Genomic DNA, 19,786 nt, shown 5'->3' with positions numbered 1-19,786 from the left:
TGATTTTGAAGAGAATCATTTTAAGAAAAACATATGTAATCAGACTATTAAACACCGATTTACGTCAGCAATCACGTCATCACTATTGCAGCGTTTACGTAAAACGTACTCAATGGTATCTTATCAGAGATTATCTTAATTGATAGGATGTAAATTTGATAAGTGATGTTTTATAAAACACTTATAAGCAAACACTTCGTCACCTTATTTACTCAGTGTTTGGTTGGTTTCTTTGTTTGTGAGTAGTGTGTAGCTGTAACTATGTTTTTGTATATTATACTTATTTCTTCATTTACTTTCGTTTGCTGCAAGAAAAGTGTGGAAGACAACAAGTACACAGACTTGAGAAGTACATTTACTTATGTAGACAAGACTCCCTTAATTTACGAAATGCTTAGACATAAATATGTATTTTTGAGTGTTCCGAGTAAATTTGGCAAAACTTCAAACTTGGACATGATAAACCTGTTTTTAGGCCGCCACCACTCGAAGCAAGATGTTGAACACTATTTCGTGTTCACGAAGATTTGGGAAAGTCCAGAAGTCGTCGAAGCTCATATGGGAAAGCATCCGGTGGTACAGTTCTGTTTGAAGCTGAGTGGATACTCAAAAGACTTCGAGCATACTTTGTCAGCATTTCAGGTCGCCCTGTACAACGCTTTCAGTGACCACGTTCATCTGTTGGAGAGCAAGAAACTAACTGATGAACAAATGCGGTTGATGAAGTTGTACACCGACTACACGAAATGCAGACAGATGGGCACTGAAATGGTGGCAAAGGGAGTTAGTGTCCTTGTAGAAGTCTTACACAAGTTCCATTCTAAGCCAGTGGTTTTGCTAGCTGACGATTTCGGCGCGGGGATCACAGACGGTATTCTACAAAACCATGTCGACCTGATGCAGATTGTGGAGTTTTACTCGTCTTTCCTCAATCACACTTTTGCTAACCAAAGTCTCATTTCTCACGCGTTGTTCACTGCTGAGAATCGTCTCCGTGGTGTAGCAGGGGATAAACTCTTGGACCGGGTGGGTTTCATGGAGAAGCTCGAATGGAGTCGCTTTTTTGGATTCACCTACGCTGAAGCGGAACATCTCTTGGATAAGAACGTCAAGAACGTGACTCTGAAACAGAAAAAGGAAGTGATGAAATGGTACTGTGGGTATTCATCGTACGACGGAGCGTTTAAAATTTGCAATCCGTACTCAATTATCGAATATATAGCTCGTAAAGAAGAAAAGGCACATTGGTCAGGGTCTGCTCTTAGCTATGGATTGCTTCGTACGATGTCTAAAGAAGAAACATTAAAGGAGAAGCTTCACGAGCTATACTGGAGAAGAACGGTTGACATGAAAGTGCCAGATGTCAATAAGACTTTAGATCTTTCAGTATTGGCTAAGGAGGTTTCTGAAACACCTGACAAATGTGTGGATTTTCTTGTGGAAACTCTTCTTGAGGCTGGTTTTGTAACTCCGGCAGACGAACAGGAACGTCCGAGAAATGTGATTTTAAAGTTTCCTAATGAGGAAGTGAGGGCTGTTGTACTTAAGCTTATTGAATAAACTAAAAGTAAGTTTACGTTTAAATATACATAGCTTCCTTCGCATGTTTCTTACTTAGTTGATTGTCTAAAAACGTAATGATTATAGTTTTTTTTATACATATAAAAGTTTTTTTAAAGTATTGTTCTACGTAAAAAAAACTACCGTAGAGTTTATGGTACTTTTATACCTTTATTATGCTCATGTATTATTTTTTGTTTTTAACCATGAACACAAAAATAGTAGTCAAAATTGCTTTCGAAAAACTACTTGTGAGCTAGAAAGTAGTTATTTACATCTAGTATGGATCATGAAATAAAATTTAAATTGTATACGCAATATGTTTTTTATCTTTGTTTACTTATTTCAATTATTTGTTGTTTCATCTAGCTCCTATTTTTATAAGAATAAACTTTACGGTTTAATACGTTTGTATTTTCTCTTTACAGATAAATCCTAACAGATAAGCTTATGAGAGAAAATACGGTTTTACATAGCATTACTTACCCTCCTTAATTCACTAAGACGTGTTAGGCCATCCGTAAATTTGTCATTATTGTACATACACACGAATATTTGTTGAATGTATCAATAAGAATATTTTTCGCTTCTTAAGCACAATATTATTTTTTCCACTAAGCTTCCTATTTAAGAATCTAATAATAACCTTATCAGTTGTAGAATGACATTTGTCGAGATCTTAAAATATGTTCTTATCTCGAATACTACCATGTCTGATCAGATACGTCTTAATAGTTTATTAATCTTTAACTGTTTAATCTTAATAGTTCTTTAATCTTAATAGATTCAGTACCGGTAGTACACATTCGAGTGTTAATAGTTTTGTGTCATTTAGTCAACTATAAGCTTACAGTTATGAAGCTACTACTGGCCACCTTTATGTTCACACTTTACAGTGTTTCTTCAAGAAGTGTTTTCGACAACAAGTTCATGGAAACACGTAACAAAAAAACGTTCGTGGACAAGACACTACTGGTGGAAGAATTTATGCGACATAAGTATTTATTTGTAAACGCCCCAAGTAAGTTTGGAAAATCAACCAACCTAGATATGATTAGTTTGTTTTTAGGAAATCAGCGGCCAAAAGATGAAATTGAAAAATATTTTAAAGACACAAAGCTTTGGAACAGCAACGCTTTTGTTAAACAAAATCTCGGAGAACATCCGATTGTGCATTTCAATCTGAAAATTGTAGGCGCTTCAACTGTGTTAGACAACATTCTAACTGCGTTTAAAGTAGCCGTGTACAACGCCATTAGTGATCACATGTACCTCTTCGACAGTGAAAAGATTAGTGACGATCAACGAAAAATGCTAGAGATCTACGCAGATCTTACCAGTTGTAGACTTGTAGACGCCAATACGGTCTCTTCGGGGCTCAACTTTCTTGTGGAAGTCCTTCACACCCATCATGGAAAGCCGGTGATTCTATTGGCTGACGAGTACGGTAGAGGAATCAGTGAAGGAATCATCCACAACAAGAAAGACTTACCTGCTATTGTTGAGTGGTATTCCTCAGTTCTCAACAAAACTTTTGCCAATGAGAATCTCATCGCACATGCTTTGATATCAGGAGAAAACTGGTTATATGGTGTTAAAAGCCCAGTGCTGCCCAAGTTTAAACTCATTCCTTTCATGCAATCCGTAGAGTTCATCACTTACTTCGGTTTCACTCATGATGAAGTCAAAGATCTCTTGGTGAAGTTTGACCTTTCACACAATTTTGACGAAGTTATCAAATGGTATGGAGGATACACGTCAAGCGACGGATTGTTCAAATTGGCGAACCCGTTCTCTATAAGTGAGTACTTTGCGTACAAGAAAGAGTCTGTGTATTGGACCGGCTCTGCTCTGGCTGACGAGTTGATAGGAATCATGGTCGGAGAAGAGTCCTTGAAAGCACAAGTAGTTCATCTGGTTTTAAGAAACACCGTTGAGGTGGATTTGAAAAAGGATATCAGAATCGACGACATTTTACTTTTGAAAAACCAAGTGGAGCAGCTACCTCAGTACTGTGAGAACTTCTTCTTTCGGCTGTTGGTGGAAGCTGGGTATTTGACATTTGCAGAACCTCAACCTAACAAAGACAAAACCACAGTGAGAGTTGCAAATGAGGAGGTACAGTCTGCCATGGTCAGTTACACATTATGAGTTCCAAAAACATTTTAAACATAACCCAATTGTGCTCTATAAATTTATTTGTAAATATGATAAATGTTATTTATTCAATACTGTACTGTCAATTTTATAAGATGATATGTTTGACAATCCAAGTGTTATTCTTATCTCCATTGTTCCTTAGAATGTTTAATTACGCTTTTACGTTGAAGTAGACAACGTAAAAGCTTTAAGAAATATGGCTTTAAGAATACCAACTTTATTTTTTTAACTCCCTGGCTCATTTTGATTTACGTAGTAAATTCATTTCCTGATTGATAATAAAGCAGCCTAGTCGAACAGGTAAAAAAGCTTCGCATCTAAGTATATATTACGTATATAAACATGTCTTTCAATATTGTATCAAAATTTGCCCAGATAATAAACATTGTAGGAATAAAAAAAGAAATGCAGCATGAGTTTGAATAATATTTTCTACAAATTAATACAACAAAATTTAGTTAACAAGCTAGTTTGAGGTTACATTTATTCTGTTGTATATTCTGCTAGTAAAGATAATGTGAAATCTGAAGTTGTGACAAATTACACCTGTAACGATATATTTAAAAAATTGCATAACATCTGTAAAAACATAATAGTTCAACATAAAATAGCTTTGGTAAATACAATTTTATTTTTTTTAACGTAAGATATTTTTAATTACTTTTATAGCTCATACTACACTTGACCTCAATGCTTTACAACTAAATTGCCTTATAAAGATATAATGGCATGTTATATTTCACAAATAATATCACACCCTACTAAGAGAGTTAGTATAAAGTGTAAAATGTTAATGAATATGGATAAATCCTTACTTTAAAAGTCAAAAGGAAACAGAGTCCAAATTCTAAGAATAAATCTTAAGAAATCCAAATTTAATTCATTTTTGGCGAAATACGAAAGTTGCCTCCACATTTTTCTTCCCCTGGTAACTTGCAAGCTCTGGTAGCGATGAGTGGAACTATAACAAGAAATGGATCGATCTCCCTGAGCATGCGCCCGGCACCAATGAAAATGTCTGTTTTCGGTGTTCGCCTTTGGGGTTAGGGTTTGGGCACCTTACAATGAGTATGTATAAAATATAACTGTATATAAGATTGTAGTGTAATCTATCTGATAGTTTAACATATTGTAATTTACTGATTTCGTCAGCTTTAAAAGAATTATGACATTGAAATGCATTGTGACATTTACTTTAGTGTAACTATTGTAAGGGTCGTTACAAATAAAGGAAAATTATTGCCGAGGTTCATAATACATTTTTAAATATGCTAAACTATTGTACCTTTTTTTGTTGTTCTAAAATCAGTAAATATTATTTCCAAACTTTTGATACAACGTTGTTTGTTTATTTCATTCAAAGTCATACGTTTCCGTTTTGAATGGCAGTTGTAAGGTACCAGTGTAAGGTTGTAAATTAGTATTCTAAAAAGTAGGTAAAGACAATTATAACTGCCCATATCTAATAACGTAACAGATTTAATTAGTATTTCCAGACACATGTTGTGAGACATGGCTATGACAAGACCTACAACACATTAATATTCGTCACACCTGTAATAAAAAAATTAATCCAATCAAAAGGTGGGGCACAAACCTGACGAGATCTGTTTCGTAACATACCTGGTTTGTTTATATCGTACCTTTTGGGTTGAACAAATCATTTCTTCTAACGAATCATATTTCTTCCCTAAAAGAAAAACAAACACGTATATCATACTTATCTCAGTCATATATTTTGATGGTTTCGTCTTGTGAGACGAAATATAAAGACTATGTTAAATATAAAGTGTTCGTACAATATTCTAAGACCACAACACAAACCAGCTATACGGTGTGCTGGCTAAAGGGAGTGTAGCCAAAATCACATTTGTACCTTGTAACCTAATACGAAGCAGGGAAAAGCAGAAGAGATAGTTTCCTTAATCCTACACATTTGAAGGAACCCCTAGTCAAAAAAATGTGATAACATCGTGAGAAATGCCTACGGTAATACGCCTTTTATACTTGAGTTTTCCAAGGGAACAAATTTTGAATCGTGTATGGTTGTCAAGTGTGGTTTTTTATGTAATTGAGGTTTAGCCATAACTCTGAACCCACATTGGGATAAAGACATTTTAATAGGACAGTTATTTTTGTACACAAATCTACGATTTTCGTATTGTTTAAGTTTCTTCTCCAACCAGTAATGTGGATCTTTATAAATTTCTCGAGCGGTCTAGGATAAAATAACAAACACGTAAATCTGTGTTGGTATTTTAATCAAGAATTATTTTTATATAAACTTAAATTCACGTCCATTTTATGTTCACTAGGTCTAGGTTGTTAATTCTTGCTTGTTATTGGCTTCAATTGCACCGAAAATCCATCAAGTACAACAATCATAACTATAAACGAATAAATTTCAAATGGCAAAAAGGTACACAAAATGTTTGTAGAATCTGCACAAATGTATGAAAAGTGTTATGTGAACATATCGGATGTAACATTGTAGCACGTAAAGCATGTGCGAGCCTCGAGTATATCAGGCATAAACGATCGGTAATGCTTACCAGAAACATCACGAAATTGAGATATTTTCAATCTTGCAGACACATAAAATGAGATTTTAATTGTTCAACCATGGTCATAGGTATACCATTGCAAAGTGTATGTTTTTCATCTTCAAAGGTTTTGTATCACTATGCAGAAATGAAACATTTTAACGGTCCAATATATTCTTATATTTTAACGGATTGATTAAATATTTCAACAATTCGTGATTTAAAAAGTTCCATGCAACTCTCACCTACACATTAAAGTTTAAAACACAATCACTCTACATTTTAAAACGCAACTCATGTAACGAATGCACATCGAATCACATATAAATTTGTTTTGGAAAAAGTCTTTGGTGTTTTATAACATTAAAGAAAGGCCAATATAACATGCAAATTAAGGATGTAACTGCGTAGTTTGCGTAGTTTATGAATATTTGACAAGAGCCACGTACTACGTTAGCGGGGGCTGTATCGCGTGACCAGCTGCGCTCAACTGTTGACATTAATAATTACCGATCACCGCTGACCCCTGTGTATAATACAGTGTATTGACACGTCGCAACAAGTAGAGGGACGTCTTCTTCCGCGTATTTGGAGGGAGAATTTCCCGGGAAAGTTGACACCAATGGAATTGAGGGGTGTCCCGAATGCTCGAAGGGACAGTTATTGGTAGGCTGAGGGTCTTTGGACCTCAAGGTTGCGGATTCGAATCTCGCCAATCACCAATAGTTGTGACAATACCGCAAAGCTTTAAGACTAGCCTGGATTAATTTGTAAAACGGTTCCGGGATAGAGCACAGCATGCTAGTATGAGAACGAAGGTAGTGTTATAAAAGCTATACATTGTAGTTTTCCTACGATTTGTTTTTATATTTGTACAATTGTACGAGCAAAGATAAACATGATAGGTGATGATCCGATTACCTACAAAGAATATGTCTCATTAGGGAGAAGTCATTTGCACAGGTCATTTGCTGTGGGCATTTGGAATCCAACCAGAAAAGAACATAATATACCTTTATAACTATTTGGTAATTTTCCCAAGAAAAAGAAACTACTGTTGTTTCCACCTTGCATCCTAGGTGTGTGTGGCTTCGCTTTTCAAATTTATAAATTGTATTGAGTAGAAGTTTATTTTTTAAACTACCACAGCATCCATTTGCAGACTGGATAGTTTATTGCTGATTCCAATATCTAGGTCAAGGGATTGTTTGCACTGTCAACCAACGAGCAGCTGCGTATGAGATATTTCACTCACAAGAAATATTTAGGCTCCATAACTGTCTCCTTGAAGGATCCAATAATATTTACAGCATTTAGAATTTCGTTTAATACATACAAGAGTGAGACAAGAGTTGACAAGTTTGGGTTTTCTGTGGATAAATAAGCTTATTGAAATGTGATCGGAACAAATATATATATTTCAAATAGGTTTAAATTTCATCATGTAAGCTATTACAGTAAAAACACAAAATATTTCGTTAAATTATCATTTTGTGGATTTTCTATATTTTGCAGTGGTTTTCCTTCAAGTTTTTTGTGTAATATTATTTTATGCTATGAATATCATTATACAATTATATTATATATACATACATTTTACACATGTTGACATCTGTGTTTATATAGGTGTCATTCCCGGGTCCATCACGGCTGGCCGTGGTCTGTCTGACAGAGGCGCTACCGTGGTCCAGATATACCCAGGAGAGAATCAGACATGGCAAGAGGGACCCTTCAACTACACCACATACCTGGGCATGGGTAAGTAAAGTGTCTATTACACCTGACCTGTGTGCTTGTTTACGTTTGAAAAAAATATGCAGGTAATTTATACGAGTTGCAGGTGTTTTGAGTTCCTTTTAAAATTACTGGATGTTACAAATCGTTTTACATTTTACACATGTGCTTACTTATCTAATTACCAAACATATCGGTTTTAACAAAGATATAAAATTTTAAAAACTTAAACAATGTTTCGGAATTATTATCCCTTGGTTTGCGATCAATCTGGTTAAAACTGGTTACCGCTACAACAGTGTGGTTATTTTCCATCGACATTTTAAGATCCTTTTTTTATTAATAATGTAGGTTATTAGATAAAAAAAATTAAGGCTTTCATCTATTTATTATCAGACTCTCTAGCATCAGTCAAATCCCAGCTGACAGAAATGAGTCTTTATTTACGTTTTCAAGCCTGTTTTCTCAGTCTGTAATGAATAGTCTCTTTAGTCCTAAACATGTTGAATACTTTAAATAAGTAATTAATAATAGCTATTGTATAATTAATTTAGTAAATAACCAACGACATCAATTTTTACTGTGGTTGAAGTAAAATATATTACATTTTAAAATTACATAGTCTAAGGAAAAAAACTCATGCGTTAAAAGAACATGTTAAAAGGAGAAGCTAATGATACGATCAAGTTTGTTCCAAATAGTTTTAAAACGTCATTAAGTGCCACTCTAAATGCAAGCGTGCAACCTTGCAGTTCCGTACTAATATAATAATTTAATTTCACGCCGGGCGTTGCCGTAATTGGTAATTGGTAGTTATTTATTTACCGCTGGAGCACGCCAGGGCAAGCCATGCAACATGTCTACTGCTTTTAAACAATTTGTAATTTACTACAGTTTGTAAAATAAAATATGTATTTCCATTTCCGGTTTGCTATGGACATATATTTTTAATTACAGTGGGATTGTTGTTAATACCATGAAAAAATTGGCAACTTCGTATATATTAATTAAGTTCAATTCTATATATTAGTTCTTTTTAAAATAATCTCATAAATAACTGCAATAGTATAACTAACTGCGTGTATACTAATAGAAGTGTTTAATGATTTTACGTTCAGTCATTGTAAGATACATTTTCTGTGAATGACATGGTATATTGAATTGACCAAGGATATACAGTTTAGTATTCAATCCAAAAGATCACACGGCCACATTACGATTTATAATGAATTAGACTTTCTAATACTTTTCGAACTAATAATTATAAAATGTATCTGTAGTATTTTTTTTATTCCAGTTTAAGTTCTTCAATATTGTTAGTTGGTCATCATGGTTTGAATATTTTTCTGGGCTCTTTTCCTTTAGTCTTTTTTATTTTCACCCTTTATTTATTGTACTTTTGGCCTTCGTTCTTCACTCTGCCATTTTGTTTGAGTTTGTACGCTTCTCCATTTTTCAGTTTTTCATTCTTTTAAACATCTGTTATTATATTTTTCCAGAGAGTCTCGGCTGGTGCGAGGAGTGGAGAGAACCTCAGCACATTGTATTCCAGCTCGCCAACATCTGCTGTATGTTGTCTTACTCATCACCTACAAACAGATATGGAATCGTCTTCATGCATTTCCTCCTCATAATTGGTAAGAACAAATTTTAGTGACTTCAAGTCACATTTAAAACTACAATAGAGTCAAACATATTTTTTTCATTAAGGGTTTTTACTTATCTGACAATCCCGACTCTCCATAACAATTTTAACTCATCCTGGTTATGTTCCATCTTTGACTAGTATCCAATAGTCAATGGCTACCTATATTATTTTGTTCCTCTATACCAATAGTACAACTTTACCTAATATCTACAGGTTATTTCATGTTCTGCGTTTGGGCGTGGAGTATTGTTTGCGCTCCTGACGTGTTCGTGTGGAATCTATGCTTCACTCTGCTCAACCTGTTTCAACTCATCTACGTCCTTTACCAAATGCGACCGGTCAAATTTGATCCTGAACTAGAGGAAGTTTATCACACACTTTTCCGGCCATTTAAGGTGAGCGTTTCAATAAATAACGGTATCTTTTGAGCTTTAAACCCCTATATTTTTCTTAGTGTTTATAGATTTTTTTTAAAGAACTTCAACAATAAAGGTTTAATTTTAAACGGTTATCAATGAATTTCTAGTACAAAAAGGGGGAGAAGAGGTGGACTCATTAACTTTATGACTATTTTGTAAATCATATAAACTCTAAAAGGGTAAGTAAATATGGGAAACCCGCTGTTAAATTATATTCGGCTTTTACCATCCTCCTTTGACATTAAATGATTTTCCTTGTAAAGCTGTACATCTCATGAGGGTTATTGTATGGAATTTGCAGTGAATGCCCCCTGTCGGTTTCAGGTAACCCGGATGCAGTTTAAGAAGCTGGTATGTAACGACTTGGCTCAGATCATGTCTCTACATGCAGGGGAAGCGTACGCCATGCAAAACCTTACCAGAACTGATCGTCTGGGTCTTCTCCTAACAGGAAAAGTAATGTTATATATTCAAGAATTTAATGAATACCCTAACTCTTTAGTTGTAATTATTAATATTAGAAGAAACAAAAATAATAGTCTCATTTTCGACAAGTCATTCCCCCACAAAAATGAGCAAAGATACTATACCGCAATAGATGGTTGTATTTAACTTCGTTTAGAAACAAAATGAATAAACTTTAAAACATTTTTACTGAATATTTCTACCCTATTGTAGCTATGTATTTTTTTATTGCAAAAGTAAAGATTTTACTGAATCCTTGTAAAACATTGGCACATAATCTGTTATTTAATGGTTCTTATAGTCATAAACAATAGATACTTTGTGGTATCTAAAATCGCAAATATCTCACCTTTAAATTTATTTCTTTTGCAGGTCAATGTGCTCTCAGATCAGCAGTTCCTCCATCCCATCTTGCCCTGTGAATTTCTCGACTCTCCGGAGTTTGAAAGCAGAGCGAACATGGACGACAAGTTCAAGGTGACAATCAGGGCTACATGTTGAGATTGACCAATTAGCTTAAATGAGTTAGCTAGATACCAAGTTAACTAGTTAAAGCTAATTAGTCAATCTGCTAGTTGCTGGCTTCCTTGCACTGATTATAGCAAGCAAAAAAGCTAGTTGTTGCATTTACTTACTTTTACCACACTCGTTTTACTTTTCCGCACTCCAGAATTCCAACAAAACAACACAAAACAGTGTGCTTTCATTAGGCACGTAATACGTGTTGACCTACGCAAAAAAAAAGTTAGCGAAACTAAATGTACCACGACTAGCTGGTACAGCGTTTCCCAGCCTTTGACTATTGATACTACGACTTAACCTGCTTTTTCGTGTTAACATTCTATTTTCGTTCAACGCTTGAATTTAACTTAGACTAAAACGCCTTGTTTAGTATTTGAAAGGCTAATTTTTGATACGGTTTATAGTAACTGTAGGAAAATTAACGTGTAAAGCAAGCGCAGTGTGCTTAAAGTGCCACTTTAAGCACTAGTTACTCTGGACATCGTTCCCATTAAACTGCTAGAATTTGTCTTAATGCGTGTAAATTACAGTAGTTGAATTCAATTTTAATTTACCATTCTACTCCCGTACGTAGGACGGTCCAACAGCTCGTTGGGTTTTAAATAAACGATCCTGGCTTATAACACAACTGATCTTAGTTAGTAACAAATCTGCACAGACCATCGTACTCCATTCCACACTCATCCTTCACTCATATTTGGGTTAAAATACGCACCTAGGTTGGGTCCTTATCTTATAATTTATCATAATAATTGATAATTTGTTGGTATTTTGGATTCGTATTTATGTAGAATAACACGTATTTACAATGCAAGATCGATTTTACTGCATGGGTTGGTGTTATTCTCCACTGTTACAAACCCTCAAACTGAATGCTAAGTTTTGACAGGAATAATTATGTTTTAAAATATATCAACATTGAATTAAAACCTATTTTTTAATAGACTGTTCCTTTTAGGTGTCTATAGTAGCAGCTACTAGCTGTCGTTATCTCTACTGGATGAGGACTACACTGGAGTATCTGTTTGTCAAAGAGACATATCTGGCTACAGTGATGTCCACCTTAGTAGCTAGAGACATCACTACTAAGCTGTACGCTATGAATAACAAGGCAAGTTATAATAATATCCTATAACGTGCATGTATCTTGGTATTTCTTACCTTGCTTATTAACGTTATGTTTGTTCTTTGGGGTCTTTTAAATTCACTAATACTTTGTCTGAAAAGATTTCTGTATTTATTGATGCACAAGTTAAAATCTTTATTATTATTGTAGTTTGCAAAAGCTTCCTGTGAATATAAGTTGATATGAAATTATAGAATCCTTGTCGATAGTAAGAAGATTTTAAACAACATTTGTTTATCAAATAAATACATTACATATTTTTAACGAATCAATATAAGATTCATGAGGTGAGAATAAGAAGGATTTAATAATGGTTTTGAAAAGTCAGACATGCCTTTAAAACGTCCAGGATATTACGTAAATAGAAATAAAACCAAAATAGCAACCTTCACTTTGGAAGCATTGTAAAACGGAGAGTTTTATTTAAACTAAGAGCTGTATTTTCAGCAGGTAAATTTACTTACCATTCTGTCTTTTTACGGTTGCCGAATCGTACAAAGTTTGCAGATGAAGTTTATTTTAAAGCTTTGACCTTTGACCACCTTGGTTTTTTTTTATTTTACAACCAATCACGTTTCATGTACTGCACTTCATAATACAGTAGTACGATTAAGTAAATGCATATTGATTTGACGTTTTGTATCTTGCAGAATATTTTCTGCACTTAAGAAAGCCCTACCCTATTCAAACCCCTCAAAGCCCTTGCCTGTTCAAAAATAAATTGTTTACAGAATTTCAATGTTATGAAATGAGTAGTATCAGTATTTTATAACGATCCAAAAACATAAAGTTATGGTTTTAAATAATTGTGAGTTACATTAATGTTGGTTTTCCTTCGGGGTTTAGTTGTATATATAATAGTATCATATGTTTACCATAGTGTAGACTATTATAGATTAGTTTAGTACTGAATTACATTATTTAACCAGTTTTTTTTATGAAAGCACTAATCTACCCTGAGTGTTAAGGTATACCAGATTTGATATCAAAGTATTTACAATATTTTGTTACAAACTAAACACTCAACAAACAAAAACTTGAAAAGACTTGTTACGGATTGTTCAGAAAATTAAATTCTTATCACAGCTAAGTAGTTTGAATTAGTTCAGTCAAAGGATTTAATATTTTATTTGAATCCTACAGATTGTAACCGAGAAGGGGTTTCACCTAGATATACGTCTTCCCAGTATAACTTCCACTTTGAATGTCAACCGGGATCGCAAGAGTCCTTCCTTTAAAGCTCTCCTGCGACACAGCACGGTTCTGTCTGGAGGTTCACCTAAGTCTCCTGAGTCTGGTGAGATTAAAAAATAAATCTAACAGCATGAAAAATAGATTTATCGTGTTACAATGCACACACAAAAAAGATTAAGTTATATCATCTAAATGAATCATTCACGGGGGAAGTGTATTTTGACTAATGTTTAGTAGTTGTGCATTCATACTGTTAGTGGGAGTTATGACGTTCAAATGTGATGTTCTTTGTATTAACTTAGTTATACTTACGATACAAACCTATGTTAGTCAGTAAATAACAAGTATATAACAAAGCTACCCAGGTTATCACACACCATTCTACACTCGTCCTTCACTCATATTTGGGTTAAAATACGCACCTAAGTGGCGTCCCCATCTCAATGATTGATAATTGATATGAAATTCCATAGGCATAGCCTACTCCTAAATAGTTCTTACATCATATAACTAAAAGTGTACAATATAATAAAAAAAGATATTTAGACAAGAATTTTGCTTTTTTTTTCAGATAAAACTTTAAGGAATAACCTGTTCGTCGAGATTAGTATTTTTTCTCGATGAAAATCCATAGCCATAGTTTGAATTTATTGAAGTTTTTCCAAGCTGTCAAACATTTTCTAATTAAATAATTGTTAGGCATATGTTAATTTATGTCTTTGACTACTTGTGTCTCAAATCCTGAAGTACAAAATTTTATTAGAGGAAAACTGTTACATCTCAAGATTTCAGCATTGTTTTCTGAGAAAACTAGCCTAAAAGGAATACGCTGCAATTTAAGACATCGTTATCTTCGTGTTTTGAAACCATTATATGTTATCCTTATTGTTAATATTTTCCTACATGTTGTGGTAAAAATATGAGTTCTTAATACAAAAACCATTAAAAATTCTGTTACAAACCAAGTCAACCCACCTTCACGATAATTATCCTTTACTAATGTTCATCTCTCATAAACAGTATTTACAATTGAACAGGATTTCAGTATTGAAAAGTTTTTCACGCACATAACTGTAAATAAATGGATTATAATATCTTCATTCACAAAATGACATATGCTATACTGTATAGTTACTATTCCTTTTAGTGTCCAATAGCCGTGAACGTCTGTTGAAGTCCTCAGGACAGTCTGTGCCCAACGGACGCCTGGTTGAGGAGATGACTCCTCTAAAGGAACTCCCCTCCACCGACGATCTAGCCTCCAACACCGAGGTCGAGTCTTGGCTCGAGTCATCCTCCAAGTTCCACAGTTGTGAGGTAAAGCAGTGAGAAAAGTACAAACTCTGTAGAGACAAAACTATTCATGGATTCAAAAAATTGTTTTCCATTCCGAGACTGTGAATAGCGAATATTGTTGCTAAATTTGTTGGTCAAGGGGAAGCTACTTGGATCAGTTTATAAATAAAATGTTTGGTCACTTGCAAATGTTCAACGTCGTATTGTGTTATGCCTTAATTTAGGTAAAAGCATGTGTGATCACACAGAGGCAAAACAATAATAAACAAAAATGTTTCACAACGTTATTCTATTTATATTCCAATAAAGAGATGGCATGCATTTAATGTGCAGCAGACCCCTCATTTGACAAATTTATCATTATTTTAATAGTATCAACGCTCTAGTTTAATGTAGCTAATATAATACGATGTCTGCATGACTACATGACACTTCCAAGCAAGTTGTATACTCTAAATTAGAGTAAGTAAGCATTGCTTGTGTGAGAACCAACCATAGAAACTTAACCCAGGGTAAAGGAACACTTTTAGGAAAAATACTGCTGCTTGAATAGTATGATTGGCTGTACCCAAAAAAAAAATAAAAATAATATGTCAGTTATCAGCATGTAAATTATTTTCTAAGAAAATAATATAATAGAGTTTCAAAGTGTACTTATACAAATGCGGGTTTCTCTAACCATTTTCAAGCTTTTGTCTGCGGTTCAGACAAAATTTTACCATTCACTATGAGTTTATATAATCAACGTGATAACTTACATCCCTAAATTTCCATTTCACGATCTCTTGTCAAAAATCAGCCAGTTTCACAGCTGTACGTTGTAAAGAATACGGGTGACCCTATTTATCTATATGATTAATTCCTTTCCTGGAATCTTTGAAATACAAATATTTTTACTGACTTCAGGTAGTGGATGACTGAGATGAGGAAAACGACTGGGAAAGCACCCAGTCGTTCCTGACGGCAGAGTTATGACGGAAGTGGAAGAAGAGGAAACCCCTAAAAGTGGTGGGACTCCTGAGCGGGTTGCTCTTCCAGGGGCGAAGCCCGGGTCTGCCGTGAGACAAGTGTCTAGACCCGGGGAGCAAGGAGAGGTTGGAGAGGAAAAAAGGAGTTTTAAATATATTACAAGATATTTATTTTTGTTGATTCATGAAACTTTCAAATGTTAATAGATGTTCAGTGCTGCATACACGACTAAAGATAAAGTTTTATATATTTGGGATTGGACTGAATATTTTGGTTTAAATTCAATGGTGGTTTTGGCTAACAGTAACTATACCCTGGAAGCAAGGGAGGTAAATTTTATCTATAAAAAATTTAGAAAATATGAACTGTGAGGTCAGAATTAGGTCGCTCTTTATATAAAACAGTTAAAAAAATTAACACATTATTTTATGTTTCGTTATCTTTTTAGTGAATTTACCATATTCATCTTAGAATAGACTCTACTTAATTTTCGGTGTAAAGAAATACAATTAATATGGCTTAAAAGTAATATATGAATGGTTTTTTGTATTTTTAAATTTAATCTTTACAGTAAGTTAAAAATCAAATCTTTGTACAAACGCAATTTCGATGCTTTTTGTTTATAGCTTCCTCCTACAGGGAAGTAGCACTATAGTGGGCCTGGGACCATAGATCCGCTTAAAAACATAACTATTCAGTATATTATGTTTTTATTCCTATTGATTATTGATGTAGTAACAGTAAAAGGTTATGGTATGATGCATCCCATAGAGAGTAACTGTAATAGACTTTGTTTAATCTAAATACAGTATCGTCATAAAATTAAATGTCTTTATTTCACTGCAAGCTTATGAAGTATAACATAAGGAAATACTTATGATTTTCCTTATGACAGCATCACTAAATGGCGAGGGACTAGATCGAAAATTGCTTTTATTATGTACCAGGAAGCGGTATGCTTACCCTACATGTTTCTTGCACATAGGATTCATACATTTTATAGACCTATGACCAAGGAAGTATCCAAACAAATACTAATAGGCATTATAAAAGTGGTTAACTCATACATTTAAAGGATTGTAATAATATTTTATTCTAAAACAAAAGGATTTGTTAATTATTAAGTAGCTTTTACATGATAAAGGTGTTGTAACTGCTAATCTGTACATGTTCAATTAGTTACTAAATAGTTTAGTTTCTCTGTTCTTTAGTCAAATCAGACTTTTTTGTGTTAAAAATAAAATATATTTTTGTACTAACACAATTAGTATTTAATTCACAACCAGTGCCCTTTAATTTTAATGAAACATATCAATCGTTAATTAACCATCTTAATTTCAGCCTTTCAAATCAGAAAAAACGGTAAACCTTTGGAGATAAGTAATTAAGTACAAGGATTTATATCAAGTTCTAGACTCTACTGAAAAAGACAGGTGGAAAATTTCAATTATTGTTGCGGTTTAATTTGATTGAGTATTAATATTATGGCTTGTAATATTCTAATATGTGGTTTATTTTCAATCTATTTCTAACTATATCCAATGTTTTGTTTTGTATTACTAGTACATTGCTTTTATGCAGAGAAGGTTGGGAAGTGGGAACTAAATATAATAAAAAAAACTCAAATTATATACATTCTGCCAGTAGTTTCTAAATGATTTACACCATAAATATTTAATAAATATTTGTAGGTACAGTGCTAACAACAAAAGGTAAACATCTTTAGAAAGGTAAAAATGTATAATAACTGTACATTTATTTTAGGAGGAGTCATGTTCACAACGAAAAAAGTTTATTGTTGGCATAAAATAAGTGTTCAACTCAATAAGTGAATACACATAATTTTACATGGCTATCAAGTTGTTCTCCTTTTGTTACTGCTGCCCTTGCACACAGTTGCTCAAAACAACAAGATCAAGACATAACTTAGATACGTGTCTTCAGTTTTATTGGAGTGTGTACGTTCTTTACGTTTCATTGTACCCATGTACTATTGTACTTACATTATTTATGTTGCGTTTTGTTTCTATATTCCCGACCAATGAAATACATTTCAAACCATCCTTTAGAAGAATCAGAATAGGTTCTATAATCATAAAAAAAATGCTTTCTATTTTGAATTTTGTTTTTTTGATTAGTGAATAGCAGTATAAGGTATACAAATTCGATTGGTTCCTCTTGAAATGCTGGGCCATAACCGTACCCAATATTAAACCTCATTAGACGCTTTAACTTTCTAAGTATTTAGTATTCATTTGTAAAGTAGATTGTATATTTTATAATGTTGACGGGGGTTAGAAAATAACGTCTTAACACATTCACCAGGTGACTCAAGACATACCACACAGACTACGGGTAGGCAACGTGTTTCAGTTAGGTACATTTTTCACTTCAACCCACAAAAGATATTTTTAAAAATTGTCAACCAATACTCTTTTAGTATACAGGAAATACATTAGAATGTTTAAAACCATCATATTATATTTCTTGTCATACCAGGAATGGTCAACTCGTGCGAAAAACATTTAAAAAAAAGAAGATTATGTTACTTTCCCTTAATCTAAAAAGGATTTCTTCGTCAACCGGTTGCATGTTTTTTCACGATAAATCTTACAAGCTATTATAAAATAAAAATAAATAAAAATGTAATATCTTTCTGAACATTACATAACTAATATATTACAATAATAATAGCGATCTGAATATATATTACAACTATTAACAAGGTGCAATTAATTAAAGTCTAGAAGGTAGGTTATTTTCTATATAATAACTGTAACAACTTTACTTACTTCGCACCGAGCCAATGTCGTTGTAATGTATGGGGCAATAAATTAAGCTGCAAAAGTGAGTTACGAGCTAAAACCACGTGAATCTCAAAACTAGTTCTTCGCTTACAGGGATCAAACTATTGAATACAATTAATTATTGACTCATTTCATTCATTAAACCCTTTTATTATATCAGACATGTCTGAATCATGTTCTGAAAAAACATATTAATTGAGCTGTCTAACGGAATTTACATAAGTAGTCGTATATAAAAACTAGATTCAGAAAATTAAATTTAGCTCTGAGGATTTTCCACTTTTAACTTTAAGCGAAAACAAATAAAATAAATGGACGAAGTGCCAAAGAGGAGCTTTTTTTATTTCGTGACGTGACAACAACGTGGCGAGTCTGCTCTTAAAAGGTTGTGAAACAAAGAGGTCAATTTGATTGGCAGCTTTTATTCCTCCTTCCAAATCAACTTACTGTTTACATTAAGGTTTTAACGCTTTTAAACCTTTTTAGGCAGTTTCTAAAGCTTTAAATTTTTAAATTTGTATTACCAACAAAGTACAATGAACTAAGAATTGAATGTTACATTTGCTTAGTTTAATTGCGGATATTTTCAATATTGTCATCTTATTTTTTTACTGCAAAAAGTAAATAAAAAGTACATCTAGCAACACGTTAACCATACACAGTATTTACACTTATATTGTTGACCCACAATACAACAAATGAATATAATATTATAAGTGGTGATCGAAATCCATTGGATTCTCTAATCATCATCAGATCCAATGACGTAAATGACTATGGTTCAAGTGTTATTGGACGTATTTTATTTACTTCATGTCAAGAATGTATTAAATTTGTATTGTATACTGATGGTGTATTGTAAGATAAAGGTCAAATTGTCCACCACTACTACATATACAAATTATTCAATCTGAAAATTTATGTAGTTTTAGATTAAATTACATGTTTGTAGCTTGTTTGGACAACACAAATGAAGTGAATTGACCTGAATTGTCACTTATGGAATATTATTGTAAATTTATGAATAAAATTAACTTGAGGACGATTAAATAAGCTGTTCTTAAAAAATATTTTTTTAATGGTGAGAAAATACCATTCAGTTAACCTTTACAATAATTAACAAGTTAATATGTTATAATGCTGCTTATATGTTTAAAAACTACTTTCGATTCAGTTAATTGCAAAACTTCTATGTTTGTTATTTATTTTAAACATATTGAATGTTTTGATTTTCCTTTAGCTATGTCCTCTTCGCACATTATTTTCAAACGAAATTGAAATAAAACTAGAGAAGAAGGGTCAGAGAAGTAGCGGAAGGAAGTAGTGCGGAGTGTAACAGGTTG

General features: G+C 33.3%; 3 protein-coding genes across 3 annotated transcripts; all 3 read left to right on the top strand.

Moving 5' to 3' along the window:
• Positions 1-228: 228 nt before the first annotated feature.
• LOC128986966 (uncharacterized) lies at positions 229-1,594 on the top strand. Its single transcript, XM_054407599.1, has one exon. The coding sequence runs from the start codon at positions 262-264 to the stop codon at positions 1,558-1,560; it is 1,299 nt and encodes a 432-aa protein (XP_054263574.1). The 5' UTR covers positions 229-261; the 3' UTR covers positions 1,561-1,594.
• Positions 1,595-2,369: 775 nt separating this feature from the next.
• Positions 2,370-3,820, top strand: LOC128986949 (uncharacterized). The gene has a single exon (XM_054407570.1). It carries the CDS (start codon positions 2,416-2,418, stop codon positions 3,709-3,711), a length of 1,296 nt encoding a protein of 431 aa, XP_054263545.1. The 5' UTR covers positions 2,370-2,415; the 3' UTR covers positions 3,712-3,820.
• A 944-nt stretch (positions 3,821-4,764) lies between these two features.
• On the top strand, positions 4,765-16,820 carry LOC128986941 (popeye domain-containing protein 3-like). Its single transcript, XM_054407560.1, has 10 exons — positions 4,765-4,788; positions 7,890-8,021; positions 9,497-9,634; positions 9,859-10,040; positions 10,389-10,520; positions 10,902-11,006; positions 12,010-12,162; positions 13,321-13,474; positions 14,519-14,688; positions 15,574-16,820. Exons 1-10 carry the CDS (start codon positions 4,785-4,787, stop codon positions 15,586-15,588), a joined length of 1,185 nt encoding a protein of 394 aa, XP_054263535.1. The 5' UTR covers positions 4,765-4,784; the 3' UTR covers positions 15,589-16,820.
• The last annotated feature ends 2,966 nt before the right edge of the window (positions 16,821-19,786 follow it).

The sequence above is a fragment of the Macrosteles quadrilineatus genome, unplaced genomic scaffold, assembly GCF_028750875.1.
Source record: "Macrosteles quadrilineatus isolate MER2022 unplaced genomic scaffold, UCM_ALF_1.0 Scaffold_2__2_contigs__length_208266976, whole genome shotgun sequence".
Classification (NCBI taxonomy): Eukaryota; Metazoa; Arthropoda; class Insecta; order Hemiptera; family Cicadellidae; genus Macrosteles; species Macrosteles quadrilineatus.
The sequence above is the reverse complement of the archived record's forward strand: the minus strand, read 5'-3'. Positions and strand labels throughout refer to the sequence as shown.

Excerpts from the sequence above, each read along its gene's own strand:
- LOC128986941 (XM_054407560.1), top strand. Across the intron at positions 10,521-10,901 it reads GTCTTCTCCTAACAGGAAAA|GTCAATGTGCTCTCAGATCA; the intron begins GTAATGTTATAT and ends TTTCTTTTGCAG. Across the intron at positions 12,163-13,320 it reads TGTACGCTATGAATAACAAG|ATTGTAACCGAGAAGGGGTT; the intron begins GCAAGTTATAAT and ends TGAATCCTACAG.
- LOC128986949 (XM_054407570.1), top strand. The coding sequence starts at position 2,416 with ATGAAGCTACTACTGGCCACCTTTATGTTCACACTTTACAGTGTTTCT.
- LOC128986966 (XM_054407599.1), top strand. The coding sequence starts at position 262 with ATGTTTTTGTATATTATACTTATTTCTTCATTTACTTTCGTTTGCTGC.